A 26,993-nucleotide genomic window follows, 5' to 3' on the forward strand; every position below is an offset into this window, starting at 1 on the left:
CTTTTTTTGACTCAATGGATGTTTAATGATTTAAAATTTAATTTAACTTAATTTTAGATTCAGGGGATACGTGTGCAGGTTTGTGACATGGATATATTGCATGATGCTGAGATTTGGGCTTCAATGGATGCCGTCACCCAAATAGTGAACATAGCACCCCCACAAGTAATTTTTCAACCCTTTCCTCGATCCTTCCCCCCGCTTTTGGGGTCCCCTGTGTCTATTGTTTCCATCTTTTATGTTCATGAGGTTTGTTTAGCAACCACTTATAAGTGAAAACACGCAGTATTTGGTTTTCTGTTTCTGCATTAATTCACTTAGATGGCCTCCAGCTGCAATTATGTTGCTGCAAAGGATACGATTTCATTCTTTGTTATAGGAGACTGGCCATTTCTAGTAAGCTGCATGCTGCTGTCTTCTTTCTCCTTTGTCTTCTGTATTAGTTTGCTGGGGCTGCCATAAAAAAGTAACACAGATGGGGTGGCTTAAACGACAGAGATTTATTTTCTCACTGTTCTGGAGGGTAGAAATACAGGATCAAGGTGACATCAAGGTTGGTTTCCTCAAAGCGTCTCTCCTTGCCTTGCAGATGGCCACCTCCTTAGTCCTCACAAGGGCTCCCCTCTGTGCATACACATCCCTGGCATCTCTCTGTCTGTCCAAATTTTTTCTTCTTATAAGGACACCAGTCATATTGGATTAGTGCCTACTCTGAATACTTCATCTTAGCTTAATTGCCTCTCTAAACACCCTTTCTCCAAAAACAGTTGCATTCCGAGGTCCTGGGGGTTGGGGCTTCAACATATGAATTTTGGAAAGGACACAGTTCAGCCCATAACAGCATCTCTAGCCAATTCTGAGGTATTGTTTGAACATTACAGCCTACTTCCATCTGTGTTGCTTGGAAATAGAAGTTATATGTCAACCCATAGAAACGATATTGAAGGGGAAGTCATTGATTCCTGTGGCCACCATGTTGGTAGGAACCACAGTGAATGTGAGGTGCCCGAAGGAAGATGCATCTTAGTGGATGGATGCCTGGACTCTGATGTCCACTCATCACTCTCCCTGCAAAGATTTCCCTTTTGCTAGAAATGCTGGAGAAAAAGAGTTTTATTTTATTAAGAAAATTGGGGGTTACTGTATATCAGACCATTCTGACCTGCTGAAGAATCCATGGCTTTCAGGAAGAAGATTATTACTGCTGGATGCATCGATCATGTTTTGTCTGTATCTGATAGCCAGCAGATGCAAGCAAACCTAACCCAAAGAACAGAAGCAGAAATCAGAAAGCAGACACAGATTGCCCCAACATTTCCTGCTCATTCTCTGCCAGGTACTAAAACATCTGATCTGGAGTCTGTGAAGACACACATCTTTTCTGCATATAAAATCAGTCTCTCTCTCTTTTTTCTTTTTTTTTTTTTTTTTTGAGACAGAGTATCTGTCTCCCACACTGGAATGTAGTGCTGCAATCTCAGCTCATTGCAACCTCTGCTTCCCGCGTTCAAATGATTCTCCTACCTCAGCCTCCTGTGTAGCTGGAACTGCAGGCACGTTCCACCACGCCCAGCTAATTTTTGTGGCCTCAGCTACTTAGGAGGCTGAGGTGGGAGGATGACTTGAGCTTAGGAGTTTGAGGCTGCAGTGAGCTATGATGGCACCACTGCACTGCAGTGGCATGATCATAACTCACTGCACTCCAGCCTGAGTGACAGAGCAAGACCCTGTCTTAAAAAAAAAAAAAAAAAGAAATCACTGATGGACCAGGCACAGTGGCTCATGCCTATAATCCCAGCACTTTGGGAGGCTGAGGTGGGCGGATTGTCTGAGCTCAGGAGCTCATGACCAACCTGGGCAACACGGTGAAACCCCGTCTCTACTAAAATACAAAAAATTAGTTGGGCATGGTGGCGTGCACCTGTAGTCCCAGCTACTCAAGAGGCTGAGGCAGGAGAATTGCTTGAACATGGGAGGCGGAGGTTGCAGTGAGCCGAGATCACACCGTTGCACTCCAGCCTGGGCGAGAGAGCGAGACTCTATCCCAGATTTAAAAAAAAAAAAAAGAAAGAAATCACTGATGGCTGCCTGGAGGGTGGATTTTAGGAGGGTGTGAGTGGTAACAGTAAAAGTAGCTTGGAGACTATTGTTGTTGGGGCTGGTGCTGGTGACACCAGTGCACCTGCAGACAAGTAGATGGATTTGGCACGTTTTTTGAAGACAGTCTTGGTAAAACTTGTAAATTAGTTGGACGTGGTAGACATGGGAAAGAGAAGAGTAAAAACAGACTCTTAGGTTTGGGGCTGGGCAAATGGGTGGATGGTCATGAGATGGGAAGATTATCAGAGTTCCTGGCCTGGGGACATGAAGCAGAATTGAGATTCTATTTTGTTTTGCATGATTATTCAACATCCAAGTAAACATATCCTTTATCCAGTTTGATATATGCTTTTGGGGTTTAGGAGAGAACTCAGGACTGGAAATAGAAATTTGTGCATCAATGATGTATGGGGGATATTCAAGTCATGAGGCTTTATAAGATTCCTGTGTCATTCAGGATTCAATCAGGAGACAGAAACGACACCTGTAATTCAAATGGAGAAAAATGTAATATAAGGATATATTATAAATGGTGAAAGGGTATTAACTAGAAGGGATAAAGAGAATCTTAAGAACCCTAAGGAACAGCAGATTGTAGGAAGAAGCCACTACCTGTAAGGCAGGGAGAGGGAGAGAGAGAGAGAGAGAGAGACTTTAGAATGTATGTGTGTGTGAGAGAGAGAGACTTTAGAATTTATTTGTGTGTGTGTGAGAGAGAGAGAGACTTCAGAATTTATTTGTGTGTGTGTGAGAGAGAGACTTTAGAATTTATGTTTGTGTAAGAGACAGAGAGAGACTTTAGAATTTATTTTTGTGTGTGTGAGAGAGAGACTTTAGAATTTATGTTTGTGAGAGAGAGACTTTAGAATTTATGTTTCTGAGAGAGAGAGACTTTAGAATTTATGTTTGTGTGTGTGTGAGAGAGAGAGAGACTTTAGAATTTATTTTTGTTTTATCTTATTTTTATTTTATTTTTGAGATGGAGTCTCACTCTGTCACTCAGGCTGGAGTGCAGTGGCACGATCTTGGCTCACTGCAACCTCCGCCTCCTGGGTTCAAGTGGTTCTCCTACCTCAGCCTCTGGAGTAGCTGAGATCACAAGTGCTCACTAACACACCCAGCTAATTTTTGTATTTTTAGTAGAGACTGGGCTTCACCATGTTGTCCAGGCTGGTCTCAAACTCCTGACCTCAAGTGATCCACCTACGTCAGCCTCCCAAAGTGCTGGGATTACAGGCATGAACGACTGCGCCTGGTCAACTTTAGAATTTATGAGACCAGTGTCTTATTCTTCTCTTTTTCAGATATGTGGGTTGGTTGTTGTTATCCTATTTCTGTCCCAACATTGTATCATGATATGTTGGGGAAAAGGACTAAAATGTGTATTTTTAGTTCAGAAGTCTCCAAATAAGGATAGTACAAAGGTTGACTTGATGCGGATCGCAAGATCCTAATGCTGTGTCCCGATGAGATTTGGGCACTCTTGGGATGTTGGCTAGATTGACTTGCATGTGGAAGAAACATGAATAATAGTGATGAACAGGTGGGCTGTGATTATTTTGGTTATTGTTTACCAAATACCCTTCTCCTCTTCCTACCATGAGCAGAATTTACTTCCCTGTCCTATTAATAGTGGACCTGTTCATGTGCCGTGATGTGGCAATGGGATGTTAGCAGGATGGATACAAGCGGTCATTTTAAATGTGTTTCTTCAGTCTTTGTGCTTCTGCCTTTAGTCATGAGAAGAGGATGGCTCAGACAGTCGCTCCTTATGGGAGGATAAAAAATCTGCATCTCGGAGCCAAACTAAGCCTAAATCAGACAAATCCTAGCTGACCCATGATTGCATGGTTACAAAAATAATGCTTATTATTTTGAGGGTGGTTTGTTATGCAGCAGCATTGTGAATAGCTAACTGATACAGGGAGAAAAATATGGTGGTGGCACCAATGGATTCAGCAGTGGCAACTTCCTGACTTCTGAACCACAGCTTTGGTGTTGGGATCTCTAAAGCATTATCACTGGGAGCGTCCCTGCTTTGGCTCTTCCTACCTTTCCAGTGATTTTGTGAGCCACTAATTCTCTGTATTTTATCGTTTAATTAATTAATTAATTATTTTTGAGATGGGGTCTTGCTCTGTCTTCCAGGCTGGGGTGCAGTGGCATGATCTCTCGGCTCACTGCAACTTCCGCCTCTTGGGTTCAAGCGATTCTCCTGCCTCAGCCTCCGGAGTAGCTGGGATTACAGGCGCATGCCACCAAGCCCAGCTAGTTTTCGTATTTTTAGTAGAGATGGGGTTTCACCATGTTGGCCAGGCTGGTTTCGAATTTCTGACCTCAGGTGATGTGCCCGCCTCGGCCTCCCAAAGTGCTGGGATGACAGGCGTGAGGCACCACACCCAGCCTGTATTCTGTCTTTTAAAATAAAGAGATTTTATTGTCTGCACAGACTCATGAAAGGTCTTCTTTGACCGAATCCCTCTCATTTTTTATAGTATAGCCATATTTCTCTTGTTCTAGTCCTCAATATGCCACACCTGTTCCTGCATTAGGAACTTTGACTTGATGTTCTCACTGTCCCCAGATAACCTTTCACTGGATCTTCACATAGCTGGCCTACCAATCTGAAACAGACTGTCTGTCACTTAATATTTTATTACCCTAATTTTTAGCATAGCATCCATTCATACTAAATTCCTTTCTTATTAATTGAGGGCACTCCTAAGAACACGCGTCTTGTTTTATTGTGCAAGAAGGAGATTTATAATAACATTAATATCTGTTACCAATTTGTCTTGTTCATTGTCAAAGCCTTGGAAATATAATTTGAATAAAAAGGTTTTGGAATACTGAAAAGTCTTTAGAAATTTTTGTTCTGTCCTATGTTCATAGTCTTTGAAGAAAAAGTTATCATTCTGACTGTTTTTCATACTTGTTCATCTGCTTCGCTGGTTGTAATTGATGTCTCTGCATTCCTAAACAAGATAAATACCTGGGGTTTGCTCTATTAAATCGGAAGATAATTGGCACTTTCCTCGTCTTCAACATGTGTAAACGGTGAGTGGAATCTAAAATCTGCTAGATTTCACAATTTAACAAGGGCGTGGTGTTAAAAGTCTTACCTCATTTAGGTTGACAGACTGAATGCTTGATTCCAGTTGTCCCATGCTAACCTTGATATTCTTTTTTTTTTTTTTAACTTTTAGGTTCAGGATACATGTGCAGGTTTATTATACAGGTAAATTGTGTGTCACAGGGCTTTGGTGCACATATTATTTCATCACCAACATAATAAACATAGTGCTTTATAGGTAACTTTTGTATCATCTCCCTCCTCCCACTCTCCACCATCCAGTGGGCCCTGGTGTCTGTTGTTCTTTTCTTTTCTCCATGTGTTCTCAATGCTCAGCTCCCACTTATAAGTGACAGCATGCAGTATTTGGTATTCTGTTCCTGCATTAGTTTGCTTATAACCTTGATATAGTTATGTGAACCAAATATCTTACTGTATTCTTTAAGGTAGTTATATAGAGCTGGATTTTAAATAGAAATTGGAAATAGAAAATTCTTCACCATGGTTACCTCGGATGTGTGGAATTAGAATATTGAAGCTGAGGTGGAGAGAGTGTTTATTTTAATATATTAAAATAGCATAGTATTTCTTTTTAATGTAATTTTTAAAAAATTAAAAAATTCCCAGTTTTATTTCCTTCCTATATATGCGTGTGTGTGTGTGTGTGTGTGCACACACACATCCCCACCCCCACCCCCACACGTACGTAATTGAGAGCATATCCAGATTTGGTAAATAAGGCTTCCTATAATAATGTAGACGGCCGGGCGCGGTGGCTCACGCCTGTAATCCCAGCACTTTGGGAGGTCGAGGCGGGCGGATCACGAAGTCAGGAGATCGAGACCATCCTGGCTAACACGGTGAAACCCCGTCTCTTCTAAAAATACAAAAAATTAGCCGGGCGTGGTGGCGGGTGCCTGTAGTCCCAGCTTCTCAGGAGGCTGAGGCAGGAGAATGGCGTGAACCTGGGAGGCGGAGCTTGCAGTGAGCCGAGATTGCACCGCTGCACTCCAGCCTGGGTGTCAGAGCGAGACTCTGTCTCAAAAAAATAAAAAATAAAAAATAAAAATAAATAATAATGTAGGCAGTAACAAGCCAGAGACAGTAGTTTTTACATGATTCTGTGTTTTTCATAAAAAATTTGGAATATTTTACTCACTTCTAGGGAACAGTCTCCTGTCATTTTATTGGTACCATCTCATCAATCACCAGCACGCTCAATTAATTCATTTTAGGACAACTCATACATCTCTGTGGTCCTTCCACTTCCATGGGGATCCATATGTGTGCACACAAACACATACACTTTTCATTCATAACGACAATAAAAAGTACAGCTCCCATTTTATTCTGCAAATATTTTGAGGTTAAGAGAAAGGGGAAGCTGGTTGAAATTCTGGTTCAACATTTGAGAGTTGCTGGTTGCTACAACAGTTGGTTGTTGAGAGATTGGACCCTTCCATTCAGCCAAAAAAGAAAGATAATGTTTGCCTGGATATTATTGGGTATTACAAGAGAAATAAGCAAGCGAAGTACACGCGGGGAGGGCGCCATCTTGTTCTTGTTCCCGCCACTGCTCTGACGCAGCAAGAAGAAGTCAAAATCAGTTGGGGCTTCCAATCTACTGAGCCTCTCCCTGCTTCTCCTTTCATTCACTGCCATCTTTTCTTTGCTGTTTGTTCACTTCTGGCTCCACGTTTATCCTTATGATCTTTCTTTTGCACATACTCTATCCTTAGCACTCTGTTCTTCTCCCACACCCACCAAACACCCACTTGGAAATAAACCCAAACATGGCCCTTCTCAGTGTGATCCCATGAGCAGGTATAGCTGTGGTGAAATCTCATAATTTAGTTTGGTGGGATTACAAACTCATGTTCCCCAGCCATGCTGAGTGCTATCTGCATGCACCTCCCGGCTCACTCTCCACCCCTCATTCTGCTCTGAGCTCCTTTCCCTTTGCTTTCTACTTGGACTTGACCAATGGGATGCACTGGCAGGAGATTAAAGGGAAGAAGGTTGAGGTATTAATTCCCTTGGCTCCCATGGATTGGTCACTTCCACAGCCACTTTCTCTCTCTCTCTTTTTTTTTTTTTTTTTTTTTTTTTTTGAGATGGAGTCTTGCTCTGTCACCCAGGCTGGAGTGCAATTGCACGATCTCGGCTCAATGCAACCTCCACCTCCCGGGTTCAAGCGATTCTCCTGCCTCAGCCTCCCAAGTAGCTGGAATTATAGGTGCCGGCCACCACGCCTGGCTAATTGTTGTATTTTTAGTAGAGACAGGGTTTTGCCGTGTTGGCTGGGCTGGTCTCAAACTCCTTACCTCAGGTGATCCTCCTGCCTCAGCTTCCCAAAGTGCTGGGATTACAGGCGTGAGCCACTGTGCCCGGCCTCTCTCTTTTCTACCCGACCCTCTCTCCTCCCTCCTTTCCATTCTCTCCTATTCTGTCTCTTGCTTGCTCTCCATCTCTGTCCTTTTTCTTCCTCCCTTGCTCTCCCACGCTCTCAATTCCAGGAATTTCTCTTCCCCTCACTGTTTAGGTATTGCTCTTACTATCCCTGAATACTGCACTATTATCTATAGTTTCCAGTTTCCTCTAACTACCCAATTTGAGCGTGCAGTAAGCTTCCTGACTGACACATTAACCTCAAGCAAACCCCCTACACTAGCCAGACGTCTTCCAACATTTCTCTGGTCACCTCACTCTCCACTCTCTTCAATGACCATGACACACCTACCCCACTATACCCATCCCTCTCATTGTCACAAGATTACTTTTCCTACTACTTTCCTGATAAAATACAATTAAAAAAAACTCTCTCACATATGAATCCCCTCAAATCTACAAATCTGCTTATATCCACATGCACTTATGTTTTCTTATACCTCGTAACAATGGAAGACCAGTTTCTACCGAAGGTGACTCCACTCCCTCCTCCTGGGATCATCCCATCTCTTCCTTTTTTCTCTGGGCCTTCTATCAGATATTTCCTCTCTACTATTCTTTGTTATTTTCTTTCATGTTTTTTTCCTTTTGAGATGAGGTCTTGCTATGTTGCCCAGGCTAGTCTCGAACTCCAGGGCTCAAGCAATCCTTCTGCCTCTGCCTCCCAAAGTGCTGGGATTACAGGCGTCAGCCACTGCTCCTGGCCTCTATAATCAAATTGGATTGTATCCAGATTCTGCTTACCAAACGATGCTCTGTGGCTTCTCTTTGGACTTAGCCAGCTCTCAAGTGCTGGCTTGCCCACTGCCTGGCTCCCAGGGCACTCACCATGGACCAGCCCCAGTGGCTTTCCCTCACTTTGTACAGTGCACCCATCTTTGTTGCCCTTGTTCGTGTGGTTCATATCTGACCCTTTTTAAACCTCACTCTGATACTTTATCTCCACACCTGTATTCCTACCTCAGGTATCACCTCAGTTATCACTTTTTTTCTGTTTTAGAAATATTCTTTATTAAGGTAATGCATTTTTTTTTTTTTTTTGAGACGGAGTCTCGCTCTGTCGCCCAGGCTGGAGTGCAGCGGTGCGATCTCGGCTCACTGCAAGCTCCGCCTCCCGGGTTCACGCCATTCTCCTGCCTCAGCCTCCTGAGTAGCTGGGACTACAGGCACCCGCCACCACGCCCGGGTAATTTTTTGTATTTTTAGAAGAGACAGGGTTTCACCGTGTTAGCCAGGATGGTCTCGATCTCCTGACCTCGTGATCCGCCCGCCTCGACCTCCCAAAGTGCTGGGATTACAGGCGTGAGCCACCGTGCCCAGCCAAGGTAATGCATTTTTAATACACGTTATTTTTTAGAGCAGTTTTAAGTCACAGAAAAATTGAGTAGTAGGTATAAAAATTTCCATGTACACCTAGCCACCGTGTTATCAATATCCTCCACCAGAGTGGAACATTTGTTACAACTGATGAATCTACATTGACACATCACTATCACCCAAAATCCATAAGCTTATTTTACTTCATTTATTTTATTTTAGAGGTGGGTCTCTCTTTCATCACAACTCAATGCAACCTTGAACTCTTGAACTCAGGTGATCCTCCTGCCTCAGCTTCCCGAGTAGCTGAGACTACAAGTGTGTGCCACCATGCCTAGTTACATTTTTAAATTTTTTCTTTTGTAGAAACGGGGTCTTGCTATGTTGGTCCAGGCTGGTCTTGAACTCCTGGCCTCAAGCAGTCCTTCCTTTTTGGCCTCCCAAAGAGCTGGGATTATGGGCATAAGCCACCACGCCTACCCCATAGACTTAATTTTTAAAAGGGACTAATTTTACACAGTTAGCAATTAAAGTGCTGAGGCTAAACTACAGATTTCCATATTAAAACCCCATAATCCTTAATCAAAAACCTCTACTTATTTATAGTTAGATCACCTTCAACTCACATCCCAGAAAAAAAAAAACCCCTCTCTAATGAGAAAGTGTTCTTTCCAAGGAGAATGATTAGATGCCTTCATCCCCCTCCCCTGGTAAATCTCACCATCATTCACAGTATTTCCAAATTTGGTCCTTGTTAAAATTCTTCGTCAGTGAACACCATTTTTTCCCAAATGCTTCCCCATCATCAGTACACTCCCAGTAGATCAAGCGTCTGTACCAGAAGGGAAATACACAGTTTGCAAAATCTGCAGAGGAGGAAGAGGAAGAAGCAGAGTAAGAAACCTTTCTAGTTTGCACCCACCTCCACCACACCATGCACACACATGCACACATATGCACACACGTGCATGCACGTGAACAAATGTGCACACATACACATGCACACTCACACAGACATACATGTATGCACACTCGTGCGCTCACACACACACGCGCAAATACACACTTTTGCTTCCTATTCAGTATCATCTGCTCTGCCCTATTTCACCAAAGGCACATGGGAACAATATTGGTGGGGGGATTCAGATCCCACCTTACTTTGATGTTCTACTAAAAAGATTCTTTTCAAAATAATGTGGTTGAAATGCTCATAACATATCTATGGTGCAATGTGATTTTTATATCGTCAGAAATCGAACATCCTTTATTTTCGCAACTTAATTGGCTATGGATTGTATTTTCAGAACCCTCTTGTGTTTTGCCTCAGATCCCAGCCTCAGAGACCAAGATTACTGCTCTGAGGTATTTAGAGACGGGACACTCACCTTCTGCACTGCAAAACTTCCAGTATCCTGCGTAGGTCTTGTTTAACGAGCACCACTTGTGTCTTGCCTTGGACTTGATGCAGTCATAGTATGTTCCATTTTTATAGTGGAATGGAAAGACACACTCCCCATCTAGAGAAAACAAAATTCTTCCTCTGTTTCTGGGTGTGTTAGGAGAGAGGTTATCAAGCAACTGTCTTCCTAGGCGCTGTTGCCCTTTGAAATCAGAGTCATTGGCTGTGGCTGTAGTAAATGTTATTGTACCACTCAATAGCAGAGCTTTGGCTCTCTAATGACAAAGCTCTTTTGTTTTATATTCCTGCCCCTGCCCTAATTCTTTTCCAGGTTATAAACAGTCTCAAAATTTTGCTTAGCATTTGCCCCAGTTTCAGAAATCTCTCCTAAGCGTAGAAACATAAATGTGGGCATTTATCTACCCAACAATTCTTCCCCCCTGCCCCTGGATCTCTTATTTTTACCTCTTTCCATCATCTCTCTTTCTCTCCCTCTCCCATACAACTATACATGTGTGTATGTGTGTCACCTGGGTATATCTATGTTGTATGCTTTTATATATATACTTATATATGTTATATGGTTTTGTATATATGCTGTATGGTTAATACAGGAGATATATATATATATATAGTTACATGTGCATACACACATACAGGCACACATACATAATTTTTTGCTACCCTTCAAAATGAATCATATTTTATACTTGAGTTTCTGACTTAACACATCACAGAAATCTTCTTAAAGTGATTGTGTAGCTCTAACTTCTTCATGGTTCACTGCAGTCTTATCCTCCTGGGCTCAAGCAATCCTCCCACCTCAACCTCTGGAGTAGCTGGGACTGCAGGTGTGTGCTACCATGCCCAGTTAATTTTTAAATTTTTTGTAGAGATGAGATCTCACTATATTGGCCAGGGTGGTCTCAAACTCCTGAGCTCAAGCATCCTCCTGCCTCGGCTTCCAAAAATGCTGGGATTACAGTCATGAGCCGCTGAGTCCGGCCTTAACTTCTTTCTAATGCTGATTCATGTTCTGTGATATGGATTCACCACAATTTATTCAGTATTTCCACATTCAGATTTTTCCTACTGTAAATAGAGCTGTAGTAAACATTTCACATATTTAAGTCCTTATGTATTGAAGCATTTGTTTCTATAGAATCCCCAAAGCAAGGTTGCAAGGACACAATGTATATACAATTTTAACATTGATGAATATTGCTTTGTCAAAGGAAAATGGCAATTAGTCTTTCCCACCAATTGTGCTCCTTTACCTGAATTTTCATTAGCACGAAGCATTTACACACTTTAGAAATGTTTACCTGTATTACAGAAGATTTCTGCCTTGCTTTAAAAGATCTACTGGTCTTTAGACCATACATACATTTTCCATTTTCTTCTTAAATTAAACAATTTTGTTCCTTTTACATTTAAAATTTGATTAAGCTAGAATTTAGTTTTGTATATGATGCCAAAGGGCAATGCAACTTTATTTTCTTTCAAACATATTTAGTAATGACGGATCGATGATGAAATAAATCACCTGTACATTTAAACAATCATGTTTAAAACCATGGATTATTCTAATATATCCTGGGATCCATTCTATATTTTCTATAAAGTTTCTTGAAATTATTAGAGAGGTAAGGAAGCATGGTGGTAAAATGAGCAGGCTCTGGAGCCAGCAAGCATCACAAAATATTTCTTCTTTTCTTCTCTCCTCTTCTCCTCCTCCTTCTTCTTCCTCTTCTTCTTCCTTCCTCCCTCCTCCTCCTCCTCCTCTTCCTTCTATTTTTCTAGGCTGATTCCATGTTGTTTATATTACAATATTTTAGTATGTCTACATATCTGATGAGACAAAATATTTCTCTACTACAGCACTTTGTTCATACTTCTAATTATTATTGGATGTTTTTTCTATATAAATTTTAAAATCTATTATTTCCTGTTAGATTGGCAGAAATTAAAGAGTAGACACATTTAGTGCTGATGAAAGTTCAGAGTGATTTCTATACCTCTGTTTTCTTTATCTGTTCATGAGGCACTTATGTTACATTTTATATAAGGAGAAAAAATGATTTTTTTTACTGGAAAAACATTACTGATTTCCCCACTTTTACAAAATTAAAAGAAAATATACATTAATAATCAAAGTTTTCTGATCAACTTACCTTTAACTTCTGGAAAATGAGTTATAGTTTCTGAAAAATAAAATTTAGAGCTGACATTTATTTCACTATTATTAGGCTTTAAAATGGGCTCTTACGTAAAATAAAATTAAATAAAAATGTTAGTTTAGGAAAGTGATATTGTTATGGCATTATGTTTTCCATCCAAGAACATGGCATCGGCTCTTTTTCAAAATGTATTTTTTTGCTCTTCAATATGATTTTCTTATTTATTCTATATAAATCCTACACATTTCTCACAAATTTAATTCCAAAGTGCTTTTTTTTGGTCATTGATGTTAAACAGAATGTTTTCCATTTCCATCAATGTCCAGTTGGTTCTTACCAGTATAGAGAAAAACTATTGACTGTTGTATGTTTATCTTGCATCCAGCCACATAGCCATATTACTTTATTAAAACTAATAATTTTTATTCACGTTCTTAGGGATTTAAGGTATACAATCATAAAATAATTTTGCCTGTTATTTTATATAGATTTTTTCCTTTCTACAATATCACTTATGTTAGAAGCTAAAATAGTGTTAATGTAACACCCCTGTGCTTTCCTAGTTTTAATTGGAATGACACTTAGATTAAGAATGTTTATTTCAGCATGATTAGTATTAGATTAAAAAATAAGAATTAATTTAAAAATATTAATCCCTGAGGGAATTTTAAAATGAAATTGGCTTTATAATATCAAGTAGGCATTAATAAAGATGAGTATATAAATAGATACGGAAAAATTTGTACTTCATTTTTAGGTGGCAAAAGGCATTTTCTATTTCATTCTTTTCCATAATACTTGATTTTTGCTAAAAATCACATTATGAAGTTACATGTAATGACATGTTTAATCACCCAAAAGTAAAATTAACAGTAAAATTATGATTTATCTCCTCTTCTTCTTTCTTTTTTTTTGAGACTGTCACCCAGGCTGGAGTGCGGTGGCGTGATCTCGGCTCACTGCAAGCTCCGCCTCCTGGGTTCACGCCATTCTCTTGCCTCAGCCTCGGGAGTAGCTAGGACTACAGGCGCCCGCCACCATGCCCAGCTAATTTTTTGTAGTTTTTTAGTAGAGACGGGGTTTCACCTTAGCCAGGATGGTCTCGATCTCCTGACCTCGTGATCCCCCTGCCTCGGCCTCCCAAAGTGCTAGGACTCTTCTTCTTTTTTCTTAACATTTTTAACATGAAATTTACTTTATATATAAGTACATAAAATAGTAATCTTTAATGAAAAGTATGATTTCTTACCAGGAAAGGGAATACTCAATGGTTTCACATTTTATTGCAAAAATTTGAAAAGAAACGCTAATAAAAGTTTTTTGATCAACTCACCCACAGTTGATGATAATTCATCTGAAAAACACAATTTTGAACAAATATTTATGTCACTTTAAAATAAAAGAGATGAAAGGATTTCACCAATTTCTATTCTAGTAAGAATAATACTATTTTGAAAGTTAGGCATCAAAGTTCAATAGAGCTTATTTTTAGTAGTGTGATTGTGGGTGATTTCTTACTTTCCTTTTGCTTTAATTGTATTTTTCAAATATTATTAAAGGATAGGAATGATTAAAATTATTTTTAAAACAAAAAATTCAGCAGGCAAAGGAAATGATTTACTTTTCTCACATTTTTCTGTAAAATAAAGCACTTCATGATAGGTTTCTGATATGGAACACTACAGGTTTTTATTTCTGTCACCACTTCTCACTGAATACCTGAATTCTACTATTAGAGATTCATGTCTTTGGAGTTGCCACTTTCAAAATGGAAACCTCTTCCTCTAGGAGGGAAAAATAAGAATGATACCTCTGAGGTATGTAGGAAATGCAAATAAATGCTCTGAACATCTTCTCTATCCTGGGCACTATATTTTATTTAACTTATCAGAACAATTTTGTGAGGCAGGCATTGTTTCCATCATCTTAGAGACAAAGTTCAGAAATGTTAGGTTCCATTAAATTTAAAAAGTTAAGCATATGGCAATTCAATTCGAATCCCCCCGGAGGGGTTGGTTCAGTAGGAAGTAACGGCCCAAACCCTGGCACAGGCTCGACCACTTACCAACCATCTGCCCTCAGTTTACTCTGCTGTAAAATGGAGAGAGAACATTAGGATGTCAAGTCCTCCCCAGTTTGAATATCCTAATATTCTTGGAATGGAGGAAACTGCCTGATAGCTTTACTTTTTTTTTCTTAAAGCAGCATTTTTCAACCATTGTTCCTTCATGAGCCATTCAACCTGTAATATTTACCTCCCCCTCCTTAGAACTTGAATTTTTTGTTTTGTTACTTTGCATGGTTCCTGATGAAGTGATTTTAGGCAAAGGCTATTTGATTTAAAACCAGCATGTTTTAGTTAAATATTACATAACTGTTACAAAGTTCATTTAATTGAGGCTTTAAGAACAGTCATAACTTTAGGATGAAATACAACATAGAATGAATTGTAGAATAAATATAGAGTGAAAAATTTGATTTTTTCCCAAATAGCCCGTAATAGATGATGCTTAATAACCATTAAGATGATGTCAGATAGAAAAGCACAATTTACCAACAAGTAAATTTACAAATGTCATGTTTGGTTAAGAGAACATCCACGTACTATAATGTAATTAGCAGATATCTCTCATATTAAAGCATTATAACTCGACATATTCTGTGTTCATAACTAGTTCATCAAATTTGTGGATTACACTTGAAAGAGCAATGACTTAATTTTTTATTTTTTGAAAAGATTTTTGCAAAAGCAATGATGTTAATTCTGAATTTGTTGCGTATATTTCATTTATTACTGACGATTTTGCTATTTGCTCGTGTTTATTCATTCCACAAGTTTGTTTTTCAGCTAAATTGTCCTGGCTGCCATTGTGGCTTGAAAGTAAAACGTTTTTCCTTAGGCACATCTTATTTAAGAAACAGTCATAATGGACCAGCACAATGGTTCACAAGCTTTGTTGCATATTAGAATCACCAGCTGAGTTTTTAAAAACCCAGATCCCTTCCACTTCTGGGTATATATACAAAATAATTTAAAGCAGAGACTCAAAGAAATATTTGTAAACCCATGTTCATGGTAGCATTATTCATAATAGCCAAAAGGTGGAAAGAACCCACATGTCCGTGAGCAAATGAGTAAATAAACAAAATATGGTAGACACATACAATGGAGTAGTATTCAGCATTAAAAAGGAACAAAATTTGAATAGATGCCACCACATGGATGCACTTTGAAAATACTAGGTTAAGTAAAATAAGCCAGACACAAAAAGACAAATATTATGATTCTACTTATATGAGGTAACTAGAATAGTCAAATACATAGAGACAAAAAGCAGAATGGTGGTTGTTAGGAGCTGGAGGGAGGGAGGAATGGGGAGTTATTATTTAATGGGTGCAGAGTTTCAGGTTGGGACAATGAAAAGGCTCTGGAGATGGATTGCACAATTTGAATGCATTGAATGCCACTGAACTGTGCACTGGTTCCAGTATACAGGGAAGATCTCACGATGAAGGGATCTGCATTTATTCAGCCAGTCCATCAACCCACTCATGTAGACAACAAATATGGATTGAATGACTACTATGTGCCCAGCCTAGTGCTAGGTTCTGAGCTACCCAAAAAGGGAGTGGCTGAAATGGTAGACTCTGGACTACAGAAACCATGAGATTCAGGTGGGAATCCAAGATCAATGGACTCATCAGGAGTTAAGCTTGTCTTTCTCTGAAATATGGGGATTATAATTGTTTCTACTTCCTGGATTTGTTGGATTCATTCAGTATGCATTCCATAGTGAAACTATTAGGAAATGGATTTTGGTTTTGAGGACCATCATAGGCCTGATTTCCATGAATGGGGAGATACAGACGAGCGAGTCCAACATAGCCTGTCTGCTAAGCACTATGATCTTAGAACAGATATCACCAGGTAAGCATCAGAATGCAACATCCCCATATCATAAACACAGTGCACCATCCTCGGTGCTATAAAATTATGAGTCCCCACTCAAATGTCCCACTCTGATTAACACCAGAAATTCTGCCATCCACCTGGTGGATCATTTGTTCTGAATGTTGGGATGTTATGTTTCAAAAAATACCTTGCAAGTACAATGCAACTGCGAAGCAAGTGGACTACAAAATGAAGCCGGTCACTTTGTGAAAGATGCAAGAATGTATGAATTTAATGACAGTGATACAACAAAGTTAAAAAGAGCACATATTGTGACTCCATAAGGGCTTTGAAGAGAATTTTTTTTTTTTTTTTTGGCACGGAGTCTCACTCTGTCACCCAGGCTGGAGTGTAGTGGCACGATCTCGGCTCACTGCTACCTCTGCCTCCTGGGTTCCAGGGAGTCTTCTGCCTCTGCCTCCCAAGTAGCTGGGACTACAGGTGTGCACCACCACCTGTATTTTTACTTGGCTAATTCTTGTATTTTTAGTAGAGACAGGGTTTTGCCATGTTGGTCAGGCTGGTCCCAAACTCCTGACCTCAGGTGATCCACCCACCTCGGCCTCCCAAAGTGCTGGGATTACAGGTGTGAGCCACCGTGCCTGGCTTGAAGAAAAAAAAAAAAATATATATATATATATATATATAATATAAATATATATAATATGTATATTATACATAAAATATAAATATATGTAGTATATATTTTTAAATTCAAAGGATTAAGAAGGGCCCCTAAAAATTAATATAGTCCTAGAATTAGTCTTAGAATACTTATACAAAACTGGCTTTCTTTATGACCCTTTGAGGAAAGCGTAGAATGGAAGAAGACAAAGCTATGCACTGGAAAATCGTAACAATTTTGTCAGGAAAGTCCTGCATCCCAATTCTTTTCATTCTCAAGAATTCACCTTTGGTCATAATTCAAGCTAAATTCTGTTATAATATATAAGGTTTTAAAAATACCCTTATTTGAAATAAAAATGAGTCTCATTTTTTCAGTTAAACCCAAATCGAAATTGTTTTATGCAGCCATAACAAAGAACAAAATCATGTCCTTTTTAGCAACATGGATGCAGCTGGAGGCCATTAGCCTAAGCAAATTAGTGCAGAAACAGAAAACCAAATACCACATGTTCTCACTTATAAGTGGGAACTAAACATTGGGTGCACAGGGACACAAAGATGGGAACAATAGACACTGGGGATTACAAAAGTCGGGAGGTAAGGAGGGGACCCAGGCTTGGAAACTACCTATTGATGGCCGGGTGCAGTGGCTCATGCCTGTAATCCCAGCACTTTGGGAGGCTGAGGTGGACTGATCATGAGGTCAGGAGTTCAAGACCAGCCTGGCCAACATGATGAAATCCCGTCTCTACTAAAAATTAGCCGGACATGGTGGTGGGCACCTGTAATCCCAGCTACTCGGGAGGCTGAGGCAGGAGAATCGCTTGAACCTGGGAGGCAGAGGTTGCAGTGAGCCAAGATCGCACCACTGCACTCCAGTCTGGGCAACACAAGACTCTGTCTGAAAAAAAAAAAAAAGAAAAAAGAAAAAGAAAACTACCTACTGGGCACTATGTTCATTATTTGGGTGATGGCTTCAATTGAATCCCAAACCTCACCATTTATGCAACATACTCATGTAACAAATCTGCACATGTACCCCCTGCATCTAAAATAAAATTTTTTAAAAGAAAAATCTTTTGAAAGAAGCCAGAGGGGGGGGGAAAATACCTTACCTGTAGAGAAGCAAAGATAAGAATTATGTCCAACTTCTTTCCAGAAACCATGAAGATAAGAATGAAGCATTTACAGTGTTGAGAGAAAAAAAAATCTTCAATCTAGAATTCCGTACCCGGCAAAATTATTCTTCAGAAGTGAAGGAGAAAGAAAGACAAAGATTCTCAGACAAACAAACATTGAGGGAATTTGCTACCAGAAAACCTGCCTTGAAAGAAATGTTTAAAGTTCTTCAGAGATATAAAGAGAGGAAGCACATTAGAAAAAGAGTAAGTAGGCCCGGCATGGTGGCTCACACCTGTAATCCCAGCACTATGGGAGGCCAAGGCGGGCAGATCACCTGAGGTCAGGAGTTCGAGACCAGCCTGGCCAACATGGTGAAACCCTGTCTCTACTAAAAATACAAAAATTAGCTGGGCATGGTGGTGTGCGCCTGTAATCCCAGCTACTCAGGCAGCTGAGGCAGGAGAATCACTTGAACCTGGGACGTGGAGGTTGCAGTGAGCTGAGATCACACCACTACACTCCAGCCTGAGTGACAGGGCAAGACTTTGTCTAGAAAAAAGAAAAGGAAAAGAATAAGTGAATGTAAATAAAATGAAAGCATGTGAAATGTGTTCAGGAGCTTATGAAGTCCCCTGAACCCAATCACTTTTCCAGAGGATGAGCAGTGAATTTCAGCATCGTCAACAGCATATATTGGCATTCCTGCAGTTGCCCGCAGGAGGATATAGTTTATCAGACTTTATTCTTCCAAGCTATGGAGCCCCAGAGGAGGGAGGAGGCTGGGGAAGCTGGTCGAACAGACTAGGGAAAAAAAGCTGCAGTCGCCTCCCTATCGTGGGGAATTGCTGTAGCCTGCTACATGGTAGTCCTATGATCCTAACTTGGCCAAGATTCTTGTTTGGGTTTCAAGAGCTGGGTCAGGAGTCTTCCCAAAGGGCTGCACTTGCTGTTCCATTCTATGTTCAATGGAATACAGCACAAGATAGAAGACAAAACTTATGAATCTAGAGAATGTCAGAAGGCCTGGAAGAGCACTGATGAAGAGCAATAACAATGAATGGGGAGGAGTTGGGGTCCTTGGGTACCAAACCATGGGAGGCTCATCCCCCAGACAGGAGAGCTGCGTGGCCTCTGTGATTGCTTCTTCCTTGGTTTTGTGCTGTAGAATTTTACTGGTCAGGCATGGTGATTTACGCTTGTAATCCCAGCACTTTTGGAGGCTGAGCCAGGAGGACTGCTTGAACCCAGGAGTTCGAGACCAGCCTGGGCAACATAGCAAGACCCCATCTCTGCAATAAATAAAGACACAAAAATTAGCTGGGCATGGTGGCATGCACCTGTAGTCCCAGCTACTTGGGAGGCTGAGGCAAGAGGATCACTTGAGCCTGGGAGGTCAAGACTGCAGCGAGCCGTGATTGTGCCACTGCACTCCAGCCTGGGTGACAGAATGAGACCCTATCTAAAAAAAAAAAAAGAAAAAAAAAATCTAGACAAAGTACCATAGACTGTTTGGTCTAGAGCAATAGACATTTATTGTCTCACAGATCTGGAGGCCAGAAGGCCAAAATGCCAGGGTTGGTTCCTTCTTAGGAGCTCAGAGGCAGAAACTATTCCATGCCTCTCTCCTTGCTTTTGGTGGCTGCTGGCAAGCTGTGGCATTCTGTGGCTTGTGGCAGCATCGCTTTAATCTCTTCTTGTGACTATGCGTGCTTGTCCTCCCTGTGTGTGTCTGTTTCCTCTTCTTATAAAGATACCAATCATTGGATTAGGGCCAACCCGTATCCATTGTGACTGCATCTTAATTACCGACATCTGCAAAGACCTATTTCAAATACAGTCATATTCACAGATCTCTGGTAAACATGAATTCTGGAAGGACACTATGCAATGCAACCCCAGACAGTGAGGATGAAGACGAAGAATTTGAGTGTCACTAGGCAATACAGTTTGTGGAGGCTAAAACACCTCTGTCTTGGATGCTAATTCACCGTGTTGGTTTCTGATTAACCCCGTTCTCGGGATGTCCCTAAAATTTCTATTTTATCTACTGTTCTTTGTGTAAGAACATGTACTACATGTACTTATTTTATTTTATTTTTTTTTGGAGACAGAATCTCACTCTGTCACCCAGGTTGGAGTACAGTGGCGCTGTCATAGCTCACTGCAGCCTTGACTTCCCAGGCTCAAGTGATTCTCTTGCCTCAGCCTCCCAAGTAGCTGGAACTACAGGCACACACTACCATAGCTGGCTAATTTTCAAAAGTTGCTGTAGAGACTAGGTCCCACTATGTTTCCCAGGCTGGTCTCGAATTCCTGGGCTCAAGCAATCCTCCCACCTTGAACTATGCATGGCCAGAGCATGTCTGTACTATTGATCCTGCCCTTAGGTCAAAACAACCTTGATCAAAGAACCTTTAGGCAGGGCTGGGTGTGGTGGCTCACAGCACTTTGGAAGGCGGAGGTGGGCAGATCGCTTGAGCTCAGGAGTTTGAGACCTGCCTGGGCAACTTGGCGAAATCTTATCTCTACCAAAATTACAAAAAAATTAGATGGGCATGGTGGTGTGCTCCTGTGGTCCCCGTACTGGGAGGCCGAGTTGGAGGATTAATTACTTCAGTCCCGGGAGGTGGAGGTTGCAGTGAGCTGAGATCACGCCACTGCACTCCAGCCTGGGTGACAGAGTGAGACCTTGTCTCAAAAACAAATAAAATAAAATAAAAATAAAAATTACAAAATCAGAAAAATTTTAAAAATTAAAAAAAGAGAAAATCTTGCAGTTTTCAGTAACATGGATGAACCTGGAGGACATTATGCTAAGTGAACCAAACCAGTCACAGAAGGACAAATATTGCACGATTCCACGTGTATGAGAAGTTTAAAGTAGTTAAACTCACTCTGTGATTATCGACTACTAAATCCAAACCCTTATCCTGCCTCTTTAATACTGTAATAGTACTTTTGGTACTGTAATACTAGTAATAATGACATAATGATAGCAGTTCTGTTCTGAGCGTCATGCATGCTAACCCATTTAATCTTCCAGCAATGCTGGGAGGCAAAAAGAATCATGATCCTCCTGTTTCAGATGTGGGAACTTACAGACATCCAGGACTCAAAGTCTTGCTCGAGGCCACAGGCTAAGCTTGGTTGGAACCCGGAGATGCTGGAGGGAAAACTGGTCTCCTGAGCTTGCCAGGAGCAGAGTCGAGTGGGACAGAGGAGGCGAGAGGAGCCTTCAGTTCTTGGTGAGTGGGGGTGCATGAGAGCTCTTAGCCATGGTTCCTCCTCATCCTCTTTAAATAATAATGGCTCTTGCAATGCAAGATTCACATTTTAGCCCAAACCTTTGTTGACATCAAACGATCGGTTGGCGGGCAGTCCTACCGCACCAAAGCCTGAACTGGCAAAAGTGAAAACCCCAGAGTTCTCGGTGCACGAAGCATGTCCAGGTCTACACACCTGGACAGTTCTCCCCACAAGGGACCCCACTCCCATGTAATCCCTTAGACAACCCATCAACTTGGAATAGTAATTACATGTTGGACATGGCAAATTCCTAGCCCTGGAAAAAGATCACTCAATCAAGTCCTTTGTGAAGTCTTGCCAATTCAATTATTTTTTCTTTTTCAGGCTAGGCGTATAGCTGATTTAGCATGTGCCACACACATGGTCTGTTTCCTCTTCTGTCTTCCCACTAGATCGTGCACTAGTGGGAAGAGGTGGGGGTGCATATCGCATGCTCATGAGTGGAGACGCTCATGCTATTTAGTCTCTGCATCCTGTGTATCTAGCAAACCTATCATGTCACCGTTTTATTATTATTATTATTATTTTATTATTTTTTATTATTTTTTTTTTGAGATGGAGTCTTGCTCTTGTTGCCCAGGCTGGAGTGCAATGGCATGATCTCAGGTCACTGCAACCTCCGCCTCTTGGGTTCAAGTGATTCTCCTGCCTCAGCCTCCTGAGTAGCTGGGATTATAGGCACCTGCCACCATGCCCGGCTAATTGTTGTATTTTTAGTAGAGACGGGGTTTCACCATGTTGGCCAGGCTGGTCTTGAACTCCTGACCTTGTGATCTGCCCGCCTCGGCCTCCCAAAGTGCTGGGATTACAGGTGTGAGCCACGGCGCCCAGTCTGTCACTGCTTCTAAAACGTCAAAATGTAGTGCTCCTCTGATGAGGATGAGGAGGAACCATAGCTGAGAGCTCTCATACATCCCCATTCATCAAGAACTGGGACTCCCTTCACCTCCTCTGTCCCACTTGACTGCTCCTGGCAAGCTCAGGAGTCCAGATTTCCCTCCAGCATCTCTGGGTTCCAACGAAGCTTAGCCTATGGCCTCCAGCAAGACTTTGAGCCCTAGATGTCTGTGAGTTCCCACCTTCCCCTTATTTGTGATGACATCTTATTATCTGCAAGCCGGATTGCTGTGGGGACCCAGTTGTTATTGTCTGTATTGAATTCGACCACCATCAAAAACTTGCAGTTTGCTACTCAGTAGCTCAAAAGAAACTCTTAAGAGACAATAGGCTGGGTGTGGTGGCTCCTGCCTATAATCCCAGCACTTTGGGAGGCTGAGGTGGGTGGATCACCAAAGGTCAGGAGTTCGAGACCAGCCTGGCCAACATGGTGGAACCTGGTCTCTACTAAAAATACAAAAATTAGCTGGGCATGGTGGCACGTGCCTTTAGTCCCAGCTACTCGGGAGGCTGAGGCAGGAGAATTGCTCGAATCTGGGAGGCTGAGGTTGCGGTGAGCTGAGATCATGCCACTGCACTCCAGTCTGGGTGACAGAGCAAGACTCCATCTCAAAAAAAAAAAAAAAAAAAACAAAAAAACAGAGAGACAATAAGTCCAGGAGGCAGATGCTTGCAAAGGAGAGAGAGGGAGATAGTGAATAGGCAACAGTTCTGCAGATCAAAAGTAGACTAGCACCACATCATTTAAAATACAGGCTAACGAGCCCGGGGCCCATGAGTTTTTATTCTCTGTTGCATTATTAAGAGAAATGCTTCATCAGTAAGGCTCTGAATAGCACAAGTATTATGTGGAAAAATATGACATCCATAAATTAGGAGACCAGACATTGACAGCGGAGAAGCTTTAGGATCGTCTTAATTTGCCTTTTCCCACTTATCTATATTCCTTTTTATATATCTACAAACATGATGTCTGATTTAAAAAAAAAAAAACCTGTGGCCAAGTACAGTGTTATTTTTCAGTAAGTATAAAATAATTCTAGTGGATAAGAAAGCAGTGGTCATAGTTACATTGGGAGTATATTTTCTTTTCTGTTCTTTAAAAAAAAAAAAAGCAAGCAGTGTTATTTTTTTTTAATGCAAAGATGTCCTGAAGAATACTTAAAAGAAATATCTGCAAGATCATTCTTCTTGGTCATTCCACAAAAAATTGTTTTTGAAACTATGCTTAGTCCTCATCAAACGTTATCAGATGCATCCATAGTGAAGTCCCTTCTTATTTTTCTATTTCGCTTCATAATTGTTACAGGCAACACCACTTTGGAAAAGGAATAAAATCGACTTTATGAAAATTAGTCTCATTTTCAAAACCTCTGCAGGAGGCATTTAAAATCTCCTAGCATGAAGGGAGGAGACACATGGTTTTCAAGTAACATGTCACTAGGATTTTCCAATTTACATTCTTAGTCTTTCATTATTTTATTAGCCGAACTTTCTTATTTTTTAAAAAATCTTTACCCATGGATTGTGTTTCTGACGTGAAAGGGAGAGTATCTTTTTCTTTCTTAAGGTACCTAAAGCAAGGGAGACTGTTGCCCTCCATGGCGACTGGGATTTGATTACATACAGCAGCCGATGTGCAGGACTCCGTCCCAGCCAGGGTCACCTGTCTCCTCACCTTCTTCCAGAACGTTGAATAGAGCGCCGACCACACCACCGACCACACCGTGAATCAGGCAGACCCAAACCAGCAGGAGCCCCATGTGCCGGGCCATGCTCCTGTCAGACACTCGTGGTCGACCAGCTGATGTCCAAGATTTTATAGCCCCTGGAACTAACCACAACCGCTTCCCCTCCCTGTCCCTCCTCTCTTTCCCTCCTCCCCACTTCTTCCTTGTCCCTCTCCTTTTTCACCTTCTCCTCCTCCTCCTTCTTTTTCTCCCTTCTCCTTCTCCTCTCCTCCTCCTCATTCTTTTTCTCCCTTCTCCTTCTCCTCCTTCCTTTCCTCCTCCTTCTTCTTCTCTTCCCTCCTCCTCCTCCTTCCCCTCCTCCTCCTTCGTCTGCTCCTCCTCCCCCTCCGTCTGCTCCTCCTCCCCCTCCTCCTCTTCCTCCTCTTTCTCCCCTCCTCCTCTCTTCCTCCTTCTTCCTACTCTCCCTCATTCCCCTCCTTCTCTCCCTCCTCCTCTTCCTTCTTCACCTCCTCCCCCTTCCTCCCCCTCCTTTCCCTCTTTCTCCCCTCCTCCTCCTTCCTCTCTTCCTCCTCTTCCCTCTTCCACCTCCTTCCCTGCCTCTTCTCCCTCCTCCTCCTTCCCCTCTTCCCCTTCCTCCTCTTCTTTCATCTTTCATCCCCACCTTCTCCCTCCTTCGTTGCTCTCACTCTGCTCCAAAGTTAAGCTATCTACCTTGCATAGGAAGAAATATAGAAAAAGAAATACTTAAAATAACAGGGAAGATGCAAGCTGAGGAATTTCGCGTCGTTTCCACGAAGAGAAGCATCAGGGAGCCCATGGGCAGTCACAGGTTTCCCGGTATCTCAGATCTTCCTGGTCTTTGTCAGCCAGGGCTCAAGAATCCCCTGGAGAGGCCCAGGGAGGCTTCTTGGAAAAGCAGGTTTGCTTCCCTAATATAAGCACCTTTGTTGATGCTCCACAAACCTTCAGTGTGGGCCACTGTTCTCTGGAGGCCCTTGGTGATTAACCTAATGGGCTGCAGATGGCTTTGAAGTTCTGAGGAACAAGCGGTGCAGCCTTATGGACACCTACATTTCCAACTATGAAATAAATAAATAAATAAAAGTATTAAAAAAAGAAAAATCAGATTAATCATGAATTCTGAAACACAACGTGTTCTTAGTTACTGTTCCTTTTTTTTTTTTGAGACAGAATTTTGCTCTGGTTGCCTAGGCTGTAGTGCAATGGTGCAATCTTGGCTCACTGCAACCTCCGACTCACAGGTTCGAGCGATTCTCCTGCCTCACCCTCCCGGGTAAATGGGATTACAGAAGCCTGCCACTATGTCTGGCTAATTTTTGTATTTTTAGTAGAGACAGGGTTTCACCATGTTGGTCAGGCTGATCTCAAACAAGGTGATCCACCTGCCTTGGCCTCCCAAAGTGCTGGGATTACAGGCGTGAGCCACCACGCCTGGCCCTTAGTTACTATTCTTAGAAGAGGGGCTGGGCACAGTGGCTCACGTCTGCAATCCCAGTGCTTTGGGAGGTTAAGGTAGGGGGATCATTTGCAACCAGGAGTTTGAGACCAGCCTGGGAAACATAATGAGACCCCCCATCTCTACAAAAAAAAACATTGACGAATTAGCCGAGCATGGTGGCATGTGCCTGTTGTCCCAGCCCTTTGGGAGGTTGAGGTAGGAGGATTGTTTGAGCCCAGGAGTTTGAGACCAGCCTGGGAAACATAATGAGACCCCCATCTCTACAAAAAAAAAAATTGACGAATTAGCCGAGCATGGTGGCATGTGCCTGTTGTCCCAGCACTTTGGGAGGTTGACGTAGGAGGATTGTTTGAACCCAGGAGTTTGAGACCAGCCTGGGAAACATAATGAGACCCCCATCTCTACAAAAAAAAAAATTGACGAATTAGCCGAGCATGGTGGCATGTGCCTGTTGTCCCAGCCCTTTGGGAGGTTGAGGTAGGAGGATCGTTTGAGCCCAGGAGTTTGAGGCTGCCAGGAGCTATCATCGCACCACTGCACTCTAGCCTGGGCAACAGAGTGAGACCCTGTCTCAGAAAAAAATTGTGGAAAACGGGCTATCTTTTCATCTCCATTTTTTTTTTCTCAGTAAGATGGAATCTCCTTTGGAAAAAAGTGTCAAAAGAAAGCCCTCCCCCAACTAAACTGTCAAAAATGTCAGCAACTATCAAATTAGAAACTCTTATGAAGGAAAAGCCTACCCAAGACTTTAAAAATACCTTTGAGGAATCCTAGTTTTTGGAAATGACTGTTGCCTTCACTTATTTCTAACATTTCTTTTTTCTTTTCTTTTTTTTTTTTTCTTTCTTTTCTTTCTTTTTTTTTTACATGGAGTCTCGCTCTGTTTCCCAGGCTGGAGTGCGGTAGCGTGATCTTGGCTCACTGAAACCTCCACCTCCTGAGTTCAAGCGATTCTCCTGCCTCAGCCTCCCAAGCAGCTGGGACCAGAGGCGTGTGCCAGCAGACCCAGCTAATTTTTGTATTTTTACAAAAATACAAAAAATATTTTTTTTGGGGGTGTGCTGGGGTGTGCCAGCAGACCCCAGCAGAGATGGGGTTTCACCATGTTGGCCAGGCTGGTCTTGAATTCCTGACCTCAGGTGATCCACCGGCCTCGGCCTCCCAAAGTGTTGGGATTACAGGCATGAGCCACTGTGCCTGGCACCTCTTTCCTTCTTGTTTGAACATCTTTTACAGATCTTGATTACAGTCTACAACATAATGGGTGGTCTCTGGCACACTGCCTTTTTGCTATTATTATTGATACTTTATGAAGACCAAGTGTGCTAAGACATTGTACATTTGCGGAGCCACCCATTCTCCCCTTTAACATCTTTGTTTCATGTCACTCTTCACTGCATT

General features: G+C 41.8%; 1 protein-coding gene across 1 annotated transcript; it reads right to left on the reverse strand.

The window, feature by feature from the left end:
* Positions 1-1,096: 1,096 nt before the first annotated feature.
* Positions 1,097-25,018, reverse strand: BSPH1 (binder of sperm protein homolog 1). Its single transcript, XM_016946873.2, has 6 exons — positions 24,857-25,018; positions 13,851-13,871; positions 12,512-12,541; positions 10,324-10,455; positions 9,660-9,804; positions 1,097-1,260 (listed from the first exon to the last, which is right to left on the reverse strand). Exons 1-5 carry the CDS (start codon positions 24,927-24,929, stop codon positions 9,662-9,664), a joined length of 399 nt encoding a protein of 132 aa, XP_016802362.2. The 5' UTR covers positions 24,930-25,018; the 3' UTR covers positions 1,097-1,260; positions 9,660-9,661.
* Between the last annotated feature and the right edge of the window lie 1,975 nt (positions 25,019-26,993).

Source organism: Pan troglodytes, chromosome 20, assembly GCF_028858775.2.
Source record: "Pan troglodytes isolate AG18354 chromosome 20, NHGRI_mPanTro3-v2.0_pri, whole genome shotgun sequence".
In the NCBI taxonomy this organism is placed as follows: domain Eukaryota; kingdom Metazoa; phylum Chordata; class Mammalia; order Primates; family Hominidae; genus Pan; species Pan troglodytes.

Excerpts from the sequence above, each read along its gene's own strand:
- BSPH1 (XM_016946873.2), bottom strand. The coding sequence starts at position 24,929 with ATGGGCTCCCTGATGCTTCTCTTCGTGGAAACGACGCGAAATTCCTCA. Across the intron at positions 12,542-13,850 it reads TGAATTATCATCAACTGTGG|AAACTATAACTCATTTTCCA; the intron begins GTGAGTTGATCA and ends TTTATTTTTCAG. Across the intron at positions 10,456-12,511 it reads TCATTTTCCAGAAGTTAAAG|ATGGGGAGTGTGTCTTTCCA; the intron begins GTAAGTTGATCA and ends TGTTTTCTCTAG.